At 68.6% G+C, this 16,480-nt stretch overlaps 1 protein-coding gene across 4 annotated transcripts in view; it reads right to left on the reverse strand.

Moving 5' to 3' along the window:
* The window catches only part of RGL3 (ral guanine nucleotide dissociation stimulator like 3), a 29,324-nt gene extending 13,558 nt beyond the window's left edge, over positions 1-15,766 (reverse strand). For 2 of the 4 annotated variants that reach the window (XM_054012762.1, XM_054012761.1), the window contains exons 1-16: positions 15,185-15,765; positions 13,469-13,641; positions 12,699-12,910; positions 12,045-12,241; positions 9,671-9,801; positions 9,145-9,360; positions 8,823-8,926; positions 7,305-7,389; positions 6,912-7,004; positions 6,344-6,430; positions 6,058-6,090; positions 5,092-5,213; positions 4,571-4,660; positions 3,676-3,820; positions 2,982-3,143; positions 2,698-2,812 (exon numbers count right to left, since the gene is read on the reverse strand). In XM_054012762.1, the coding sequence (XP_053868737.1) occupies positions 2,698-2,812; positions 2,982-3,143; positions 3,676-3,820; positions 4,571-4,660; positions 5,092-5,213; positions 6,058-6,090; positions 6,344-6,430; positions 6,912-7,004; positions 7,305-7,389; positions 8,823-8,926; positions 9,145-9,360; positions 9,671-9,801; positions 12,045-12,241; positions 12,699-12,910; positions 13,469-13,641; positions 15,185-15,503 (2,284 nt within the window). In that variant the 5' untranslated portion in view covers positions 15,504-15,765. Of the gene's footprint in view, positions 1-2,697; positions 2,813-2,981; positions 3,144-3,675; positions 3,821-4,570; positions 4,661-5,091; positions 5,214-6,057; positions 6,091-6,343; positions 6,431-6,911; positions 7,005-7,304; positions 7,390-8,822; positions 8,927-9,144; positions 9,361-9,670; positions 9,802-12,044; positions 12,242-12,698; positions 12,911-13,468; positions 13,642-15,184 lie in introns of all 4 variants that reach the window. The other 2 variants (XM_054012764.1, XM_054012763.1) reach the window with 2 other exon arrangements.
* Positions 15,767-16,480: the final 714 nt, after the last annotated feature.

Raw genomic sequence — 16,480 nt, forward strand, 5'->3', positions numbered from 1 at the left:
ACTCCCCTTTATCCATCCTTTCCCATCCACCCCCCCCAACCCCCCCATCTGTCCCTCCACACGGGCCCCCACGCCCCCCTTTATCCATCCCTTCCCACGCACACCCAGCCCCCCATCTGTCCCTCCCCACGGGCACCCACCCGCCCCCACGCCCCCCTTTATCCATCCCTTCCCACCCCCCACCCAGCCCCCTATCTGTCCCTCCCCACGGGCACCCGCCCGCCCCCATGCCCCCTCTATCCATCCCTTCCCACCCCCCCACCCAGCCCCCCTCTGTGTCCTTCCCCACAGGCACCCACCCGTCCCATGCCCCCCTTTATCCATCCCTTCCCGCCCCCAACACAGCCCCATGCCACCCTCTATCCATGCCTTCCCACCCCCCCACCCATCCCCCCCTCTGTCTGTCCCTCCCCACAGGCACCCACTCACCCCCATGTCCCTCTCTCCCCACCCATCCCCACGCCCCCTCTATCTATCCTTCCCCCAGTGGCCCACCCCACCCATCCCCATCCCCCCACCCACCAGGCTGCCATTTGAGGCAGGGCCCGGGGGCACCATGAAGGGGCCTGGAGGCGGTTCGGATTCCCCCAAGGAAAGTGAGATGTTTGGTTTTAACCCCCCTCACCCCCCACCATGGGGCAGGAGAGCCGAGTCCCACTCCCCTGCGAGGGGTCGTGGCCGGGTTGCTGGGCCGGTCCCGCTGCTGGCAGAGCTGGGGCAGGGCTGTGCCGGGCAGAAAGCCGGGCCGGACCCTGGGGATCTCTCTGGGGCTCAGGCTTCCATCGCCCCCTCCTAGCCTGGAGCGCTCCTCTCCCCACAGTGGCCTGGGGGCGAGCGTCTCGCGGTCCTGGGCCAGCAGCCCCCAGCGTCAGCCGTAGCGAGGGGGACGTGGGACCCCAGGAGCCGACCCCTCCTCCCCCCCCGTGCCCCGAAGAGCCGATCCCGATGCAGCTCCAGGCCCCAGCCTGCGGGTGGGGGGTGACTGAGGGCCCAATTCTGGAGCAGGGGGGCACATCCGCCAAGGGCCGGATCCTGGGCTGGAGGTTTGCAGACACCTTGGGGTTGCAAAGGGCCCGATCCTGCAGTGAGGACCCCCCCCTCCCACCAACACTCAAAGCTGCAGAGGGGAATGAGACCCCGACGCCCCCTCCCTGCCCCCGTCTGGGGGCTCCTGGCAGCCCCCCCTCACCCAGAGCGAGGCTCATCTCCCCAGCATTGTCACGGCAACCAGGGGCACCCGCCTGCCCCCATGCCCCCTCTATCCATCCCTTCCCACCCCACACAGCAGCACCCGCAACAGGCATCAGCCTAGAGCCCCACCAGTTGCCCAGCCGGGGGCCCCCCAAGGCTGCCAGGGCCAGGGGCAGCTGCTGCCACCTAGTGGCCACTGGAGGGGGGGTTCAATCAGCTGCAAAAATCACTTGACCCCATCTCCACCCCCTACTAAAACGGCCTGTCCCAGATCCTCCCAGGGCCCGCGGGGGGGTGGGGCAGAACAAACCATCAGACCCTGGTTTGCTCTGCTCAGGGGGGTTTATTGGAACATCCAGGATTCAGAGCCCCCCCCCCCCCGCCCCCCTCGGCTGATTGCTGGGGAGCAGTGAGAGCGGGAACCCCCAGCACAGACCCCACCCCCTTAGCGGGGACCTCTCCCAGGAGCGCTGGCCCCATCCAGGCCCCCATGAATCACCGGCCCCACAAACCCCTCTTCCCAGGAGCAGGGCAGCCGGGGGGGGGGGAGCCCAGCCCCCAGCACAGCCGATCCTAGCGTCTCCAGTGCCCCCCGGCACGCTCGGGGCTCCTGGCTGCAGGGCAGGATGGGGGGCAGGCTGGGGGGGGTGCCCATGCCCAGGGACTGACCGGTGGGGGAGGGAGTTGGGGGAGCCCAGCTGAGGGTTCTGTTTCCCTGATGGGGGGCTGAGGGGTGTAGATCCCCAGGGTCTTGGCAACTTGGGGAGGGGCCAACAGGGGGTGCAGGGAGGAGCTGGACGTGCAGCTAGTGGGGGGGGCTGGGGAACAAAGCAGGGGGCTCTGAGGTGGAGATAAGGGGGGAGAGGCCGGGGGAGGCTGCTGGGGGGAGGTGCTAGGATGGGGGGAGCTGGGGGCTGGGAGCAAGGAGAGAGGGGAACGTGGGGGGGGTGGCCGAGCTGCAAGGCCCTGGAGGGGAGGGGAGTGGGGGCTCCGTGGTTAGGGCTGGGCTGGGGGGGAGGGGAGTGGGGACTTTGTAGGCAGGGGTGGGTCGGGGGAGGCGGGGGCTGGGGGGGCCCTTCCGGCGGAGGACGAAGTCGAAGTTGGCGGCTGGATTCATGGCGTAGAAGGCGTTGGCCCCGTCGGGGATCAGCAGCTCTGGGGGAGTCGGGGGAGAGCGTGAGGGGGGCACAATGGTACTGGAGACCCCCCAGCTGGTCCTTGTCTCCTCCTGCCCCTCCCCCAACACCTCCCCTCCCCCCATGCCCTCATCCCCCCCCAACCTTCCCCCCCACCTGTGACACCTCCCTTCCCCCCATGCCCTGATTACCCCCCTCCCGGGTGCTCCCCCCACCTGGTCCTCTTCTCCAGCAACACCCCAGCCCTGCCCCCAACACCTCCCCTCTCCCCATGCCTTCACCCCCCACCCAGCGTGCTCTCCCCCACCTGTGACACCTCCCCTCCCCCCACCCAGCCCTCTGCTCCCCGTCCCAGCCAGGGCCCCCTCACCTCTGCCGCCCCCCAGCAGTTGCAGGAGCTGGAAGTCTCCAGGCGGGGTCCCTTCCAGGCTGTGTTTCTGGAGGGCGCGCAGCACCACGGCTGGGGTCTTGTCCTGGCTGGTCAACTGGGGGGGCAGAGGGGGGCACAGGATCAGGGCAGGGGGAGGGGGCAGCACATGCGGGGGTGGGGGAGGGGCAGAGCACGCAGGATGGGGAGGATAGAGGGCAGAGATGGGGATGGGGCCTGGCCCCGCCCCCCACCCAGAGGCAGGACCCCCCCCAGTCCCCCCTCACCAGGATGCTCTTGTAGAGGTTGCCGTGGGCGTTGTCCATGCTGACCCGCACGATGCACGAGTCCGCCCCCTGCTGGTTGTAGAGGGGCGAGCAGGGGCGGCGGGCGAGGGGGGAGGGCGGCTCCTCGGGGGGGCAGGTGCTGAACGGCAGCTCCAGCAGGCTCTGTGCCGGGGCGGGGGGAGAAACGGGAGCTGGTGAGTGAGCAGGGAGAGAACCCAGGAGTCCGGGCTCCCAGACCCCCTGCCCCTAACTCTAACCACTGCACCCCACTCCCCTCCCACAGCGGGGATAGAACCCAGGAGTCTGGGCTCCCAGCCCCACTCCCCCCTAACTCTAACCACTGCACCCCACTCCCCTCCCAGAACGGGGATAGAACCCAGGAGTCCGGGCTCCCAGCCCCGCCCTCCCCGCCAGCTCTAAACCACTGCACCCCACTCCCCTCCCACAGCGGGGATAGAACCCAGGAGTCTGGGCTCCCAGCCCCACTCCCCCCTAACTCTAACCACTGCACCCCACTCCCCTCCCAGAGTGGGGATAGAACCCAGGAGTCCGGGCTCCCAGTCCCCCCTCCCCCTGCTCTAATCACAGGTGCCCAGCAGGCACAGGCCTTTGCACTGGGACAGCCCATCCCATCCCCAGCTACCCCCAGCCAGGTCTGAGCCCCCCGGCAGCTCCCCCCGGCCCCCCGCAGTACCTTGCCGAGGGACCCCCCCATCTCCGGGGAGCAGGGGGAACTGGGCCCCTCATCGGCTTCGCAGCTGCTGCCGGTGCCCGAGGGCGAGATGCTGCCCTTTGCGGAGGGCAGACGGGGAGGCAGGGCCTCGGCCCCCAGCAAGAGCCTGAGGGGAGATGAGGGTGAATGGGCAAGAAAGTGGGGGAAGGGCACGGGGGGGGGCCCAAAGGGAGAACCTGCCCCCCCGACATCTCCATCCCTCTCCAGATGCCAATTCCACCCTCACAGAGCAAGATGCCCCCCAATGCCCACCTCCTCCCCCCAATACCCACGGACCCCCTGCCCCTCCCCCACCTCCACATGAATGTGGGAATTCTGGTAATAGTTTTATGACCACTAGGTGTGCCTCAGTTTCCCCACTGATTCTGCCTGACCAGTCACTAGTGCCAAGGGAATGACCTCCAGAGGAGAGGGGAGTGAGGCCTGGCCAAGGGCTGCCCCATGGCGCCCCCAGGAGCTGAGCAGGATCGATCCCTCTGAACAGCGGGTGCGGGAAGCTGATGGGAAACCCTCTGGGAAACTGAGGCAGGCTGGGCACAGCCAGGGCCATTCCCACACCGCCTGGGCAGGGCTCCTGGCTCCCGTAGCTACCGTCGCTCAGGTCGGGGGGCGGGGGGCTGCTCAGAGGCAGACGGACGCCCAGACAGACAGACGCCGCGGCTGGACAGGCCATTGGGATCGACCCGTCCGGCCTTTCGGAGAGCCCAGGTCAGCTCCGGAGACACCCGCCCGGCCGCAGCACGGCACTGATGGGGGCTCCCAGCTGCAGGGGGACCGAGGGGGCCGGGGGCGACTCCCGAGCTGGTGGGGGGCCGGGGGCAACTCCCGAGCTGGTGGGGGGCTGGGGGCGACTTACGAGCTGAAGCGTTTGCTGAGGCTGCGTTTGACGCGGGGTGAGTTGGGGCAGGAGTCGGCCGGGGGCTCGATGAGCCGGGAGACCCGGTAGCTGGGGGGCGAGGGGATTGGGGGGGTTAGCGAGTGTTCCCCCCGCCTTCTGCTGCTACTTCGCTCCTTCCGTCATGGAGGGGGACGCTCCAGGCAGCTCCCCACATGATGCCCCAGTGCCCCCTCCCCTGCCTCCCTACTGCCCCCCAGCCTCTCTTCTGCCCCCCTCACTGCCCCCTCCCCCGCCTCCCTACTGCCCCCCGGCCTCTATCCTGCCCCCCCTCACTGCCCCCTCCCCCGCCTCCCTACTGTGCCCCCTCACTGCCCCCCGGTCTCTCTCCTGTCCCTCCTCACTGCTCCCTCCCCCACCTCCCTACTGCCCCCTGGCCTCTCCCCTGCCCCCGCCACTGCCCCTCCCCTGCCCCCAACTGCACTTCCTGCTCACTGTCCACCTCCCACCTGCCCCGCCACTGCGACCCCCCCCCGCGGTACCTCTGCTCCTCAGAGAGCCGGGCGTGGCGCTGAAAGGCGGCCAGTACGGCTGGGTTGGGGTGCAGGGCGTGGCCCCCGCACGACGCCTGCAGCTGCTGGATCTGCAACAGGATCTCTGCCTCCTGGGCCCAGAGACGGGGTTCAGGGCCCCCGCTCCTGTCCCCCCCCATCCTCCCACCATCCACCCCCCCCACAGCTCCCGTCTCCGCCTTCCGCCTCCCGTCCCCCCATCCTCCCCCCCACAGCTCCCGTCCCCCCCCATCCTCTCCCCCTACAGCTCCCATCCCCCCCATCCGCCCACCCCACAGCTCCGGTCTCCGCCATCCGCCTCCCGTCCCCCCAGCTCCCAGCTCCGCCATCCGCCTCCCGTCCCCCCAGCTCCCGTCTCTGCCTTCTGCCCAGGCTCTGTCACCCCTCCACCTCCAGTCCTCCCCCCATCCATTCGCCCTGCTCCCCGTCACCGCCAGCCTCTTGTCTCCCATCCTCTGCCATCCGCCTCCTGCCCCCCCAGCTCCTGTCCTCCCCGTCCACCCAGCCTCCCGCCCCCCCAGCTCCTGTCCCCACCATCTGCCTCCTGCCCCCCCAGCTCCTGGCCTCCCTGTACTCCCCGCCTCCTGTCCCCCCACAGCCCTCATCCTGTCCCCCCCACCTCCACTCCCCCTCAGCCTCCTATCCATTCCCCGTGCCTCCCAGCACTTATCCCGCCACCACAGGCCTCCTGTCCTCTATCCCCCCCAGCTCCCATCCCCCCATCCGCCCAGCCTCCGATCCACCCCCCCAGCTTCCTGTCCCCCATCCCCCAGAGCCCCCATCCCATCACCCCCCAGCTCCCATCAACTGACCCTCCCCACAGCCTCCCATCCCCCCAGTTTCTCCCACCAACAGATCTGAGATCTCAGGAGTCCTGTCTCCCACCCACTCCCCTCTGCTCTCTCAGGGTCCCGGCCAGCCCCCCACCCCACTCACCTTCCGCCTCTTTTCAAAGTTGATGAGCCCACCCTGGGGGGAATCAGAGAGAGAATATGAGAGGGGTTGGGGGCCCCCAGGGTTTACATTAGGTGGTTACCCCAGGAAGGGGCTGGCACTGGGGGAGGTGAGAGGAGATGTCCCAGCCCCCGGGGGCAGGATGTGCACAAGAGCCTCTGGGGGTCTCGGGGAAAGAGGCAGCTCGGCCCTAGGGGGCCCCTGAGATGGGCGCGGGGGGGGCACAGTGATGATGTGAGCCTGGGGACTCCCAGGCCCCCTGACTCACCTCCAGGAAATCCGGCAACGCCGTGTCCAGCATCACCAGATCCGTCAAGAAGGTGCCAAGGTACGGTACAGTGCCCGGGGGTGGCGCCTGGAGGAGGGAGGGTCCAGGTCACCCACACGGCTCTGCCAGTGCCCCTCACTCCCGACTCGTGGCCCCCGTTATTCCTCCCCACCCCGAGCTCTGCCAGTGCTCCCCAGTCCCCACCCACAGCCCGTTAGCCCTGCCCTGAGCTCCCCACCAGCTCTGCCAGTGCCCCTCACTCCCAACCCACAGCCCCGTTATCCCTCCCCACCCCCCACCAGCTCTGCCAGTGGCCCCCAGTCCCCACCCACAGCCCAGCAGGTGCCCCAGCCCTGGGCACCCCTCCCCCAGCTCTGCTGGTGCCCCTCACTCCCGACTCGCAGCCCCTGTTATCCCTCCCTGCCCCCCAAGCTCTGCCGGTGCCCCTCAGTCCCAATCCACAGCCCCTGCGAGCCCAGCCCTGCCCCCCACAGCCCGGCAGGTGCCCCTCACTCCCGACTCGCAGCAATTCAAGGCCCTAGACCCTGGCCGTGGTCCCATCGCTCACCACTGGCTTCTCCGGGGGATTCAGTTTCGGAGTCGCTTTGCGGGCGACGCGGGGGCTGGGGGCTCCCTCGGGGACTCCCTGGGCAGCGTCGCCCTGTGCAGAGGGACGGGACCAGCAGGGCCCAGCGGAAAGAAATCATTGACAGGAGCCTCCGGTATACGGAGCAAAATCCCACTGCCGGGGGCACAGTGCTCCCGGCGCCCCCCATCCTGCCCCTGCAGCATGCCATTCCCCAGTGACCCTCCTGCCCCCACCCTGCCCCCTGCAGCATAGCACCCCCAGCAAGCCCCCCACCTTTCACCGAGCCCCTCCAGCACAGCACTCCCTGCTGAACCCCCCCCCCCCCGCTCCCTGGGGCACAGCGCCCCATAGCATGGCCCCAGCGCCAGGTACCTGCAGCAGGATTTCCCGGCAGCTCAGATGGTTCTTGTCGTCGGAGAAGATCTGCGAGAGCTTCCAGAAGACGCCCATGGTGTCCCTGGGGGGGACCAAGACAGAGCTCTGTCCATGCATGCACCCCCAATCTCCATCCTGGCACCCCTGAACCCTGTCCCCATTGGCCCCCACACCTCCGATCCTCAGCCCCCGATCCCCATCCGCCCCGCACCCTCAATCCTCAGCCCCAGCACTCCCGATCCCCGTCCCCATCAGCCCTCCTACCCCCAAACCTCAACCCCCAATCCCCACCCCCGGCATCTCCAATCCTCAGCCCCTGATCTCCGTCCCCCGCCCCGGAACCCCCAATATTCAGCTCCAATCATAAATATAAAGGGAAGGGTAACAACCTTCCTGTACACAGTCCTATAAAATCCCTCCTGGCCAGAGGCACAAAATCCTTTTACCTGTAAAGGGTTAAGAAGCTCAGGTAACCTGGGTGGCACCTGACCCAATGGACCAATAAGGGGACAAGAAACTTTCAAATCTGGGGGAGGGGGGGGGAGTAATCCCTGGTTTTTCTTTTTGTAACTAAAGTTTTGCCCAGAGGGAAACCCTCTGTGTTTTGAATCTGACTGCCCGTGAGATTATCTTCCATTCTCATTTTACAGAGGTGCTTCTTTCACCTTTTTTCTTTCTAATAAAGTTCTGGGATTTTTTTAAGAATCTGATTGGGGTTTTTAGTGTCCTAAAAAGCCAGAGCTGGTCTGTGCTCATCTTGTTTATTCTCAAGCCTCCCAGGAAAGGGGGTGAAGGAGTTTGGGGGGGATATTTTGGGGAAATAGGACTCCAAGTGGCCCTTTCCCTAATTCTTTGTTTGAATCACTTGGTGGTGGCAGCGTTTACCTAATCCAAGGTTCAAGGTGGAATTTGTGCCTTGGGGAGTTTTTAACCTAAGCTGGTAGAAATAAACGTAGAGGGTCTTTCATGCGGGTCCCCACATCTGTACCCCAGAGTTCAGAGTGGGGAGGGAACCCTGACAACCCCCAATCCCCACTCCCAGCTCCCCCAAACCTCAACCCCCAATCCCTGCACCCACCTATTCCTGGTTCCTGCACCCTCCTGACACTATCCCCACCCCGGCACCCCGATCCTCTCACCCCCCCCATTCCTGTTCCATCCCCCACCCACTGAATCCCATCCTGGCAGCTTCCCCAGCATGCCCTGACCCCGCCCATAGAACCCCCTCCAGGGTCACCGGGACCCTCTGGACCCCACTCCCAAACCCAAGAGCATTGGTTCTTGGGGGCAAATCCCACCCTCTCGAAGGCGGGACTTCCTGAATTAGCTCTGGCCATCCCAGCCATGCCTTTGGGTGGCGCTGGTCAGATTGCATGAAGCCAAACTCACCCCCAAGCTCTGCCCACCAAGCCAAAGGGGGGGCAGGGCGTGAGAGCTGCTGCTCTCCACCGCCAGACAGCCCCCGCCCCCTGCACGTCTCCCCCCGCCCCCTCCATTCAGCCCCCCAGCTCTCACCGGCTCACGGCAGCCCAGGTCCTCTTGAGCCGGTGCACAGGGCTGGACTGCAGGGCGGAGATCACAGCTCGCAGGGAGGAGAAGTTACGCAGAACGTAGCAGTGCTAGGGGGGAGGGGAGTCAGTGGGGTCCAGCTGCCCCCCCCCCCAGATCTACCCCCCAACCCTCCACAAGTCCAGTTACTACTGGACTCCCTCCCGCAGCCCCTGCTGGCCTGGATCCCCCCCCAACCTCCTGTAAGTGCCCCTCACCTTCCCCCACACCCCCCGGACCCCCTCGGCCCTACCCCCACCCTACCCCCTCGGCTGTCCCCTGTCCCCACCTGGGCAATGGCGACCCACTTCTCTAGCAGCCGGGCTCTCTGCTGCGCACGGAGCTGCACGTCACCCAGCACCGAGGCGATGACGCAGCCAGTGACGGCGTTGAACTGGGCCACGGTGGCGCGGACGCTGGGCGCTGCCCCCTCGCCCACCTTGCGGTCCCTCTGCGACCACACACAGCCCAGGCAGTGGAAGGGCTGCACCTGCGTGAACAGCTCCTGTGGGGGGGGAGAGGGAGTGGGGGAGGGTCCATGCTCTGTGCCCAGGCACAGCAAAGGAACAGAACCCAGGAGTCCTGGCTCCCAACCCTCTCACTCTAGCCACTAGACCCTACTCCCCTCCCAGAGCTGGGGAGAGAACCCTGCAGTCCTACTCCCAGCCCCTCCCTGCTCTCACCACTAGACCCCACTCCCCTCCCAGAGCTGGGGAGAGAACCCAGGAGTCCTGGCGCCCAGCCCCCCCCCCTCTAACCACTGGGCTATGCTCTCTTGGGTGCTCTGGCCCCGCTCCCCTCAGCCCCCCACTTACTATGTCCATTAGCGTCAGCTGCTCGGCCACCTCCTCCGCACTGAACGACAGGAGATCGGGGGGCTCCCCGCAGCCCTCTGGCCCCCCCTCACCCTCCAACGCCAGTGGACCAGCCCCAGGGGATTCACAGCCTGCAGGGGAGACAGCACAGGGCATCAGACCCGCCAGCTGCACAGGGACAGGCGCTGAGGGGTCCCAGCCAAGGGGTGGGCGGAGGAGGGGATAAGATGGACAGGCACACGAGAGGCTGTAGCCAGGGGACAGGTGGTGGTGGAAGAGCCAGGAGGGGGACAGGTGCTGGGGGGTTGTAGCCGGGGGACAGTTGGAGGTGGGAGTAACAGGGGCAGGCAGAGGTGGGGGGAGTGGGAACAGGTGGAAGCAGGGGACAGGCAGAGGCAGGGGTTGTAGCCAGGGGACAGGCAGAGGCGGGGGTTGTAGCCAGGGGGTGGGGGGAACAGCCGCAGGTGGGGACTGTAGCCAGGGGACAGGCGGAGGCGGGGGACAGGCGGAGGCGGGGGTTGTAGCCAGGGGACAGGCGGAGGCGGGGGACAGGCGGCGGTGGGGGTTGTAGCCAGGGGACAGGCGGAGGCAGGGGACAGGCGGCGGTGGGGGTTGTAGCCAGGGGACAGGCGGAGGCGGGGGACAGGCGGCGGTGAGGGTTGTAGCCAGGGGACAGGTGGAGGCGGGGGACAGGCGGCGGTGGGGGTTGTAGCCAGGGGACAGGCGGAGGCAGGGGACAGGCAGAGGCGGGGGTTGTAGCCAGGGGACAAGCGGAGGCAGGGGACAGGCGGAGGCGGGGGTTGTAGCCAGGGGACAGGCAGAGGCAGGGGTTGTAGCCGGGGACAGGCGGCAGTGGGGGTTGTAGCCAGGGGACAGGCGGAGGCAGGGGTTGTAGCCAGGGGACAGGCGGAGGCGGGGGACAGGCGGCGGTGGGGGTTGTAGCCAGGGGACAGGCGGAGGCGGGGGACAGGCGGCGGTGGGGGTTGTAGCCAGGGGACAAGCGGCGGTGGGGGTTGTAGCCAGGGGACAGGCGGAGGCGGGGGACAGGCGGCGGTGGGGGTTGTAGCCAGGGGACAGGCGGAGGCGGGGGACAGGTGGCGGTGGGGGTTGTAGCCAGGGGACAGGCGGAGGCGGGGGACAGGCGGAGGTGGGGGCTGTAGCCAGGGGACAGGCGGAGGCGGGGGACAGGCGGCGGTGGGGGTTGTAGCCAGGGGACAGGCGGAGGCGGGGGACAGGCGGCGGTGGGGGTTGTAGCCAGGGGACTGGCGGAGGCAGGGGACAGGCGGCGGTGGGGGTTGTAGCCAGGGGACAGGCGGAGGCAGGGGACAGGCAGAGGTGGGGGTTGTAGCCAGGGGACAAGCGGAGGCAGGGGACAGGCGGAGGCGGGGGTTGTAGCCAGGGGACAGGCAGAGGCAGGGGTTGTAGCCGGGGACAGGCGGCAGTGGGGGTTGTAGCCAGGGGACAGGCGGAGGCAGGGGTTGTAGCCAGGGGACAGGCGGAGGCGGGGGACAGGCGGCGGTGGGGGTTGTAGCCAGGGGACAGGCGGAGGCGGGGGACAGGCGGCGGTGGGGGTTGTAGCCAGGGGACAGGCGGAGGCGGGGGACAGGTGGCGGTGGGGGTTGTAGCCAGGGGACAGGCGGAGGCGGGGGACAGGCGGAGGTGGGGGCTGTAGCCAGGGGACAGGCGGAGGCGGGGGACAGGCGGCGGTGGGGGTTGTAGCCAGGGGACAGGCGGAGGCGGGGGACAGGCGGCGGTGGGGGTTGTAGCCAGGGGACTGGCGGAGGCAGGGGACAGGCGGCGGTGGGGGTTGTAGCCAGGGGACAGGCGGAGGCAGGGGACAGGCAGAGGTGGGGGTTGTAGCCAGGGGACAGGCGGAGGCGGGGGACAGGCGGCGGTGGGGGTTGTAGCCAGGGGACAGGCGGAGGCGGGGGACAGGCGGCGGTGGGGGTTGTAGCCAGGGGACAGGCGGAGGCGGGGGACAGGTGGCGGTGGGGGTTGTAGCCAGGGGACAGGCGGAGGCGGGGGACAGGCGGAGGTGGGGGCTGTAGCCAGGGGACAGGCGGAGGCGGGGGACAGGCGGCGGTGGGGGTTGTAGCCAGGGGACAGGCGGAGGCGGGGGACAGGCGGCGGTGGGGGTTGTAGCCAGGGGACTGGCGGAGGCAGGGGACAGGCGGCGGTGGGGGTTGTAGCCAGGGGACAGGCGGAGGCGGGGGACAGGTGGAGGCGGGGATTGTAGCCAGGGGACAGGCGGAGGCAGGGGACAGGCGGCGGTGGGGGTTGTAGCCAGGGGACAGGCGGAGGCAGGGGACAGGCAGAGGTGGGGGTTGTAGCCAGGGACAGGCAGCAGTGGGGGTTGTAGCCCAGAATCTCTTACTCTCAGGCTCCGCCTGTTCATCTCCCGGCTCCTCCTGAAAGCTCTGCAGTAGCCCTTCGGCCCGCGCACACCCCTCCGAGCCCGGGGCTGCCTGGCGCAGGTAGCTGTGGAGCTGGCGCAGGCTGGGGTGCTGGGGGGGCTCCCGGAAATCCTGGGGGTGATGACGCAGCCAGAGCTCCAGCACCTGCAGCACAGCCCTGGGGGAAAGGTGGGGGCGGGGGGGTCAGTCCTGACAAGAGGGGGCAGATCAGGCTCTGAGGCCCCTCCCCTCTGGGTCTGGGGGCATCCCTGTAACCGCAGGAGCTGGTCTGAGATCTCCCAACCCACAGCAGCCCCCTCCCCCGGCCTGGCTGGGTGAGGGCCGCCAGCACGGGGACGGGACTGCAGGGTTCTCGCACCCCCACTTGCCCAGAGACCAGCCCCCAGGGCTCCCCTGTTGGGGGTGGGGGGAGCCCAGCACCCCCCCGGGTTCGCCTGTCGGGGTAGGGGGAGCCCAAGGCTCCCCTGTCAGGGGTGGGGGGATCCCAGCGCCCCCCAGGGTTCACCTGTCGGGGGTGGGGGGAGCCCAACACCCCCCGGCTCACCTGTTGGGGTAGGGGGAGCCCAGGGTTCACCTGTCGGGGGTGGGGGGGAGCCCAACACCCCCCGGCTCACCTGTCGGGGCCCAGCGGCAGCAGCAGCTCCAGCACGCGGCCGGGGGTGGCGAAGGCGCGGTAGGTGGCCAGGAAGCTGGGGCGGTAGCCAGGGTCGCTCTCTGCACTGGCGGAGACCAGGGCTCTCACCAGCTGGGGCAAGGTCCCGGCGCGGAGCCGGCGCAGCTTGCAGGTGCGGTACAGCACGAAGGGGCAGGGGGGCTCAACTCCAGCCTGCGGCGGGGGGGAGGGGAGAGATGAAGTGGACAGAGAGAGGGATGGACAGGAGGTCGGATGGATGGAGTGTGAGAAATAGATTGGATGGAGGGATAGAGGGGGAGGGAGGGAGTGAAGGAGATAGATAGATAGATAGATGGGTGGGGGGATAGACAGGTATAGAGAGATTGAGACCGAGGGAATAGAAGGAATAATTACATCGCCCCAGCCTCTTCCCCTCCTGCAGGATCCCAAAGTGTCCACTGGCCTGAGATGCAGCCACCTCTGGGGCGGATGTGGAGGCTGTTTATACAGGAACCCCTCCCCCAGCGCTGAGATGCAGCCACCTCTGGGGCGGAGCACGGGGCTGTTTATAACGCCGCCGCGCAGCAGAGTAGGTCAGGATGTGACGAATTCCCGCTCCCAAAGAAAACGAGCCCAAGTCACAGCCCAGCGCCCCCTGCTGGTCCCCCACCCCGCTCCCTGCAGCACCAGGATCCCCCATGCAAGTGCTGACGAGGTCCAGCCCCCCTTGACATAGGTGAGCTGACCGGCCCCTGGCAAAGCCCCCCGTACCAGCGGGCAGGGTCCCCCGTTGGCTGCAGGCTCCGCCCTCACCCGCTGCAGGGTGACGCTGTAGATGGCCCCGTCTTCCACCTCTTCACCCCACTGCTGGAGGGGCTCCTGCAGGGGGAGAATAGACCAGGCCACGGGCACCCAACACACAGAGATGGGTTCTGACCCCAGTTCTGGGAGGACAGTGGGATCTAGTGGTTAGAGCAGGGTGGGGGGCTGGAAGCCAGGACTCCTGGGATCTCCCCCCAGCTCTGCCACAGATGCGATATGTGATTCCGGGTGAATCCCTTCACCCCTTGGTGCCTCAGTTTCCCCCGCATATGATACCACCTCTCAGAGGAGCCCTGAAACCTGGGGGATGCAAATGCAACTTCTATAGGTTTCTCCTGGGGGGGAGGGGGGAGGATTAAGGGGTCCCCTCACCCCACCCCTGGTGCAGCCATCAGCCTGGGGTGCTGGCAGCTCTGGGGCTGAAGGATGGTGGTGCAGTATGGCCCCTCCCTGCAGGCAGCCCCCGGCACTCCACCTGTGCACAGCAGCACCTGGCCCTCCCCCGCCCCCTACAGGCGGGTGCTGAATCCACATCCCTACAGAACAGATGGGGAAACTGAGGCACGAAGCAGCTTTGGAATAGACTAGAGCTCAGGAGTCTGGACTCCCAGACCCCTGCTAAAGGGGGGAGGAGCAGGGGCCACCCACTGAACAACCCATCCACCCCCACGGCAGGGGGGGGGGAGAAGCGGGCGTGGCACGTGCGGGGGGGCAGAGTGCTCTGGGGCTGCAGCTACCCTGAACAACCCCCCATTTAAGGAGCCGGAGCGGAGCCGCCCAACCGGTCCAGCAGGGTCAGCCTCCCGCAGCCCCACCTCCACAGCGCCACAAGGGGCCCTGCTGCCCCTGCCCCCCCCTCAACCCTGCTCCCCCCCCCACAGCACCACGAGGGGCCCTGCTGCCCCTGCCCCCCACCCCAACTGGTGGCGGGGGGGGGGGGGGCTGCCATCCCAGTGGCCGCAAGTCGGGTTCTCCCCTCCAGCTCGGGGATGTGGGGCTGGCGTCCGGCACCCTGATCCCCATGGGACCTGGCCACCTGGGAGGGGGTGAGGTCTCCCATCCCCCAGAGCTGCCCCCACCCCACCATGCCCGTTCGGTGCCCCTCGTTTGCAGTGAGCTGGGGGGGGTCTCAACCCAGGCCCTAGCGGGGGAGGTGCCCCCTGGACACAAAGTGCCCCTCCTCCTCCCGGGCACCCAGCACTCCCCTTCCCACCCACCCCGGGCACCCAGCGCCCCCTCCTCCCTCCCGGGCAGCCAGTTCCCCCTTACCCCTCCCCAGCACCCAGCTCCCCCTTATCCATCCTGGGTACCAAGCCCCCTCTTCCCCCTCCCGGGCACCCAGCGCCCCCTCCTCCCTCCCGGGCACCCAGCAGCCCCTTACCCCTCCCCAGGCACCCAGCGCCCCCTTATCCATCCTGGGTACCAAGTCCCCTCTTCCCCCTCCCGGGCACCCAGCACCACCTTCCCACCCCTCCTGGGAACCCATCGCCCCCAGGCAGCCATGTGCCCCCCTTCCAATGCCCCCCCAGGCACCCAGCGCCCCCCAGGCAGCCATGTGCCCCTCTTCCAGCGCCCCCCGCCCGCAGCCCAGCCGAGGGACGCCCCCCAGGGCCGATGTCTCTGGCCTCTGCCGGGCGGGGGTTCGGGCCCCGGGCGCGGCGTTACCATGGGGCGCTCCGGGGCCGGGGCCGGGGCTGGATCGCGGCGTCCGCCCTTGACTCGGCGGCGCCGGGAAGGTCTCTCGGCTGCAGCCCCGGGGGGAGGGGCCGGGCCGCGGGGGGGCAGCGCAGCTTGGGCACAAGGGGCCCCTCCCCCATCCAAGGGGGGCGGGAGAGCAGCGCAGGGAGCACCTGGGACATGGAGTCCCCGGCCTGAGACCCCGCCGCCCCCGGGGGGAGACGGGGGGGGGCTGTGGGGCGGGCTCAGCCCCTGGAGGGGGCCAGGAGTGGGGCAGCCGGGGGGACAGAGAGCTGGGGAAGGGCATGGGCAGGTCTCCCCCGCGTCTCTCTGGGGCACCTGAAACTCCACTGGCCCGTCTCGCCTCCCGCTCCGACTCCAAGGCTGTGGGGCAGGGGAATGGGCCCCAGGGGTGGGCAACAGGGGCTGCAGATCGGGATTGAGGGGCACCGGCAGGGCTGTGAGGTGGGGGCCCCAGGGGTGGGGCAGCGGGGGGCTGCAAGTCAGGATTGAGGGGCACCGGCAGGACTGTGAGGTCGGGGCCCCAGGGGTGGGGCAGCGGGGGACTGCGAGTCAGGAATGAGGGGCACTGGCAGGACTGTGAGGTGGGGGCCCCAGGGGTGGGGTAGCGGGGGGCTGCGGGTCGGGAATGAGGGGCACCGGCAGGGCTGTGAGGTGGGGGCCCCAGGGGTGGGGCAGTGGGGAGCTGCGGGTCGGGAATGAGGGGCACCGGCAGGACTGTGAGGTGGGGGCCCCAGGTGTGGGGCAGCGGGTCGGGATCGAGGGGTACCAGCAGGGCTGTGAGGTGGGGGGAGGCCAGAGCTGCGATCTGCAGTTGACACTGAACAGTGGGGGGGGGGGGCGCGCGCAGCTTGGCCGAGGCTGGGGGGGCAGCTGAGTTTCCGGTGTTTCGCTGTCCTGGGAGCAGATGCCCCCCGGGGGTCACAGCTCTGGCAATCTGGGCGGGGGGCAGGAGAGTTGCTGGGGACCACGGGGCTGAGGCGTGGCGGGGGGGGGTCATGTCCCAATGGGCCCCGCGCCCCAGGGCCGCTCGCTGCCTGGCGGGGGACCCACTCCCCTGCTCCACTGGCACAGCTGATCCCACTCGCCAGCCCCTCCTGAGGGTCACTGGGACGGTTGTGGGGTACAGCAGGGTGGCCCCCGCAGCTTCCATTCCAGCCTGGCTTCCTCCCTCTGTCTGGGGCAGCCTCCCTTGCTGCCCGCTGTGCCCCCGTCCGTGCTGCCCCGGCGTAGGGCAATCCCTGTCCCCCTCCCAGGGGCACT

Source organism: Malaclemys terrapin, chromosome 23 (genome assembly GCF_027887155.1).
Source record: "Malaclemys terrapin pileata isolate rMalTer1 chromosome 23, rMalTer1.hap1, whole genome shotgun sequence".
In the NCBI taxonomy this organism is placed as follows: Eukaryota; Metazoa; Chordata; order Testudines; family Emydidae; genus Malaclemys; species Malaclemys terrapin.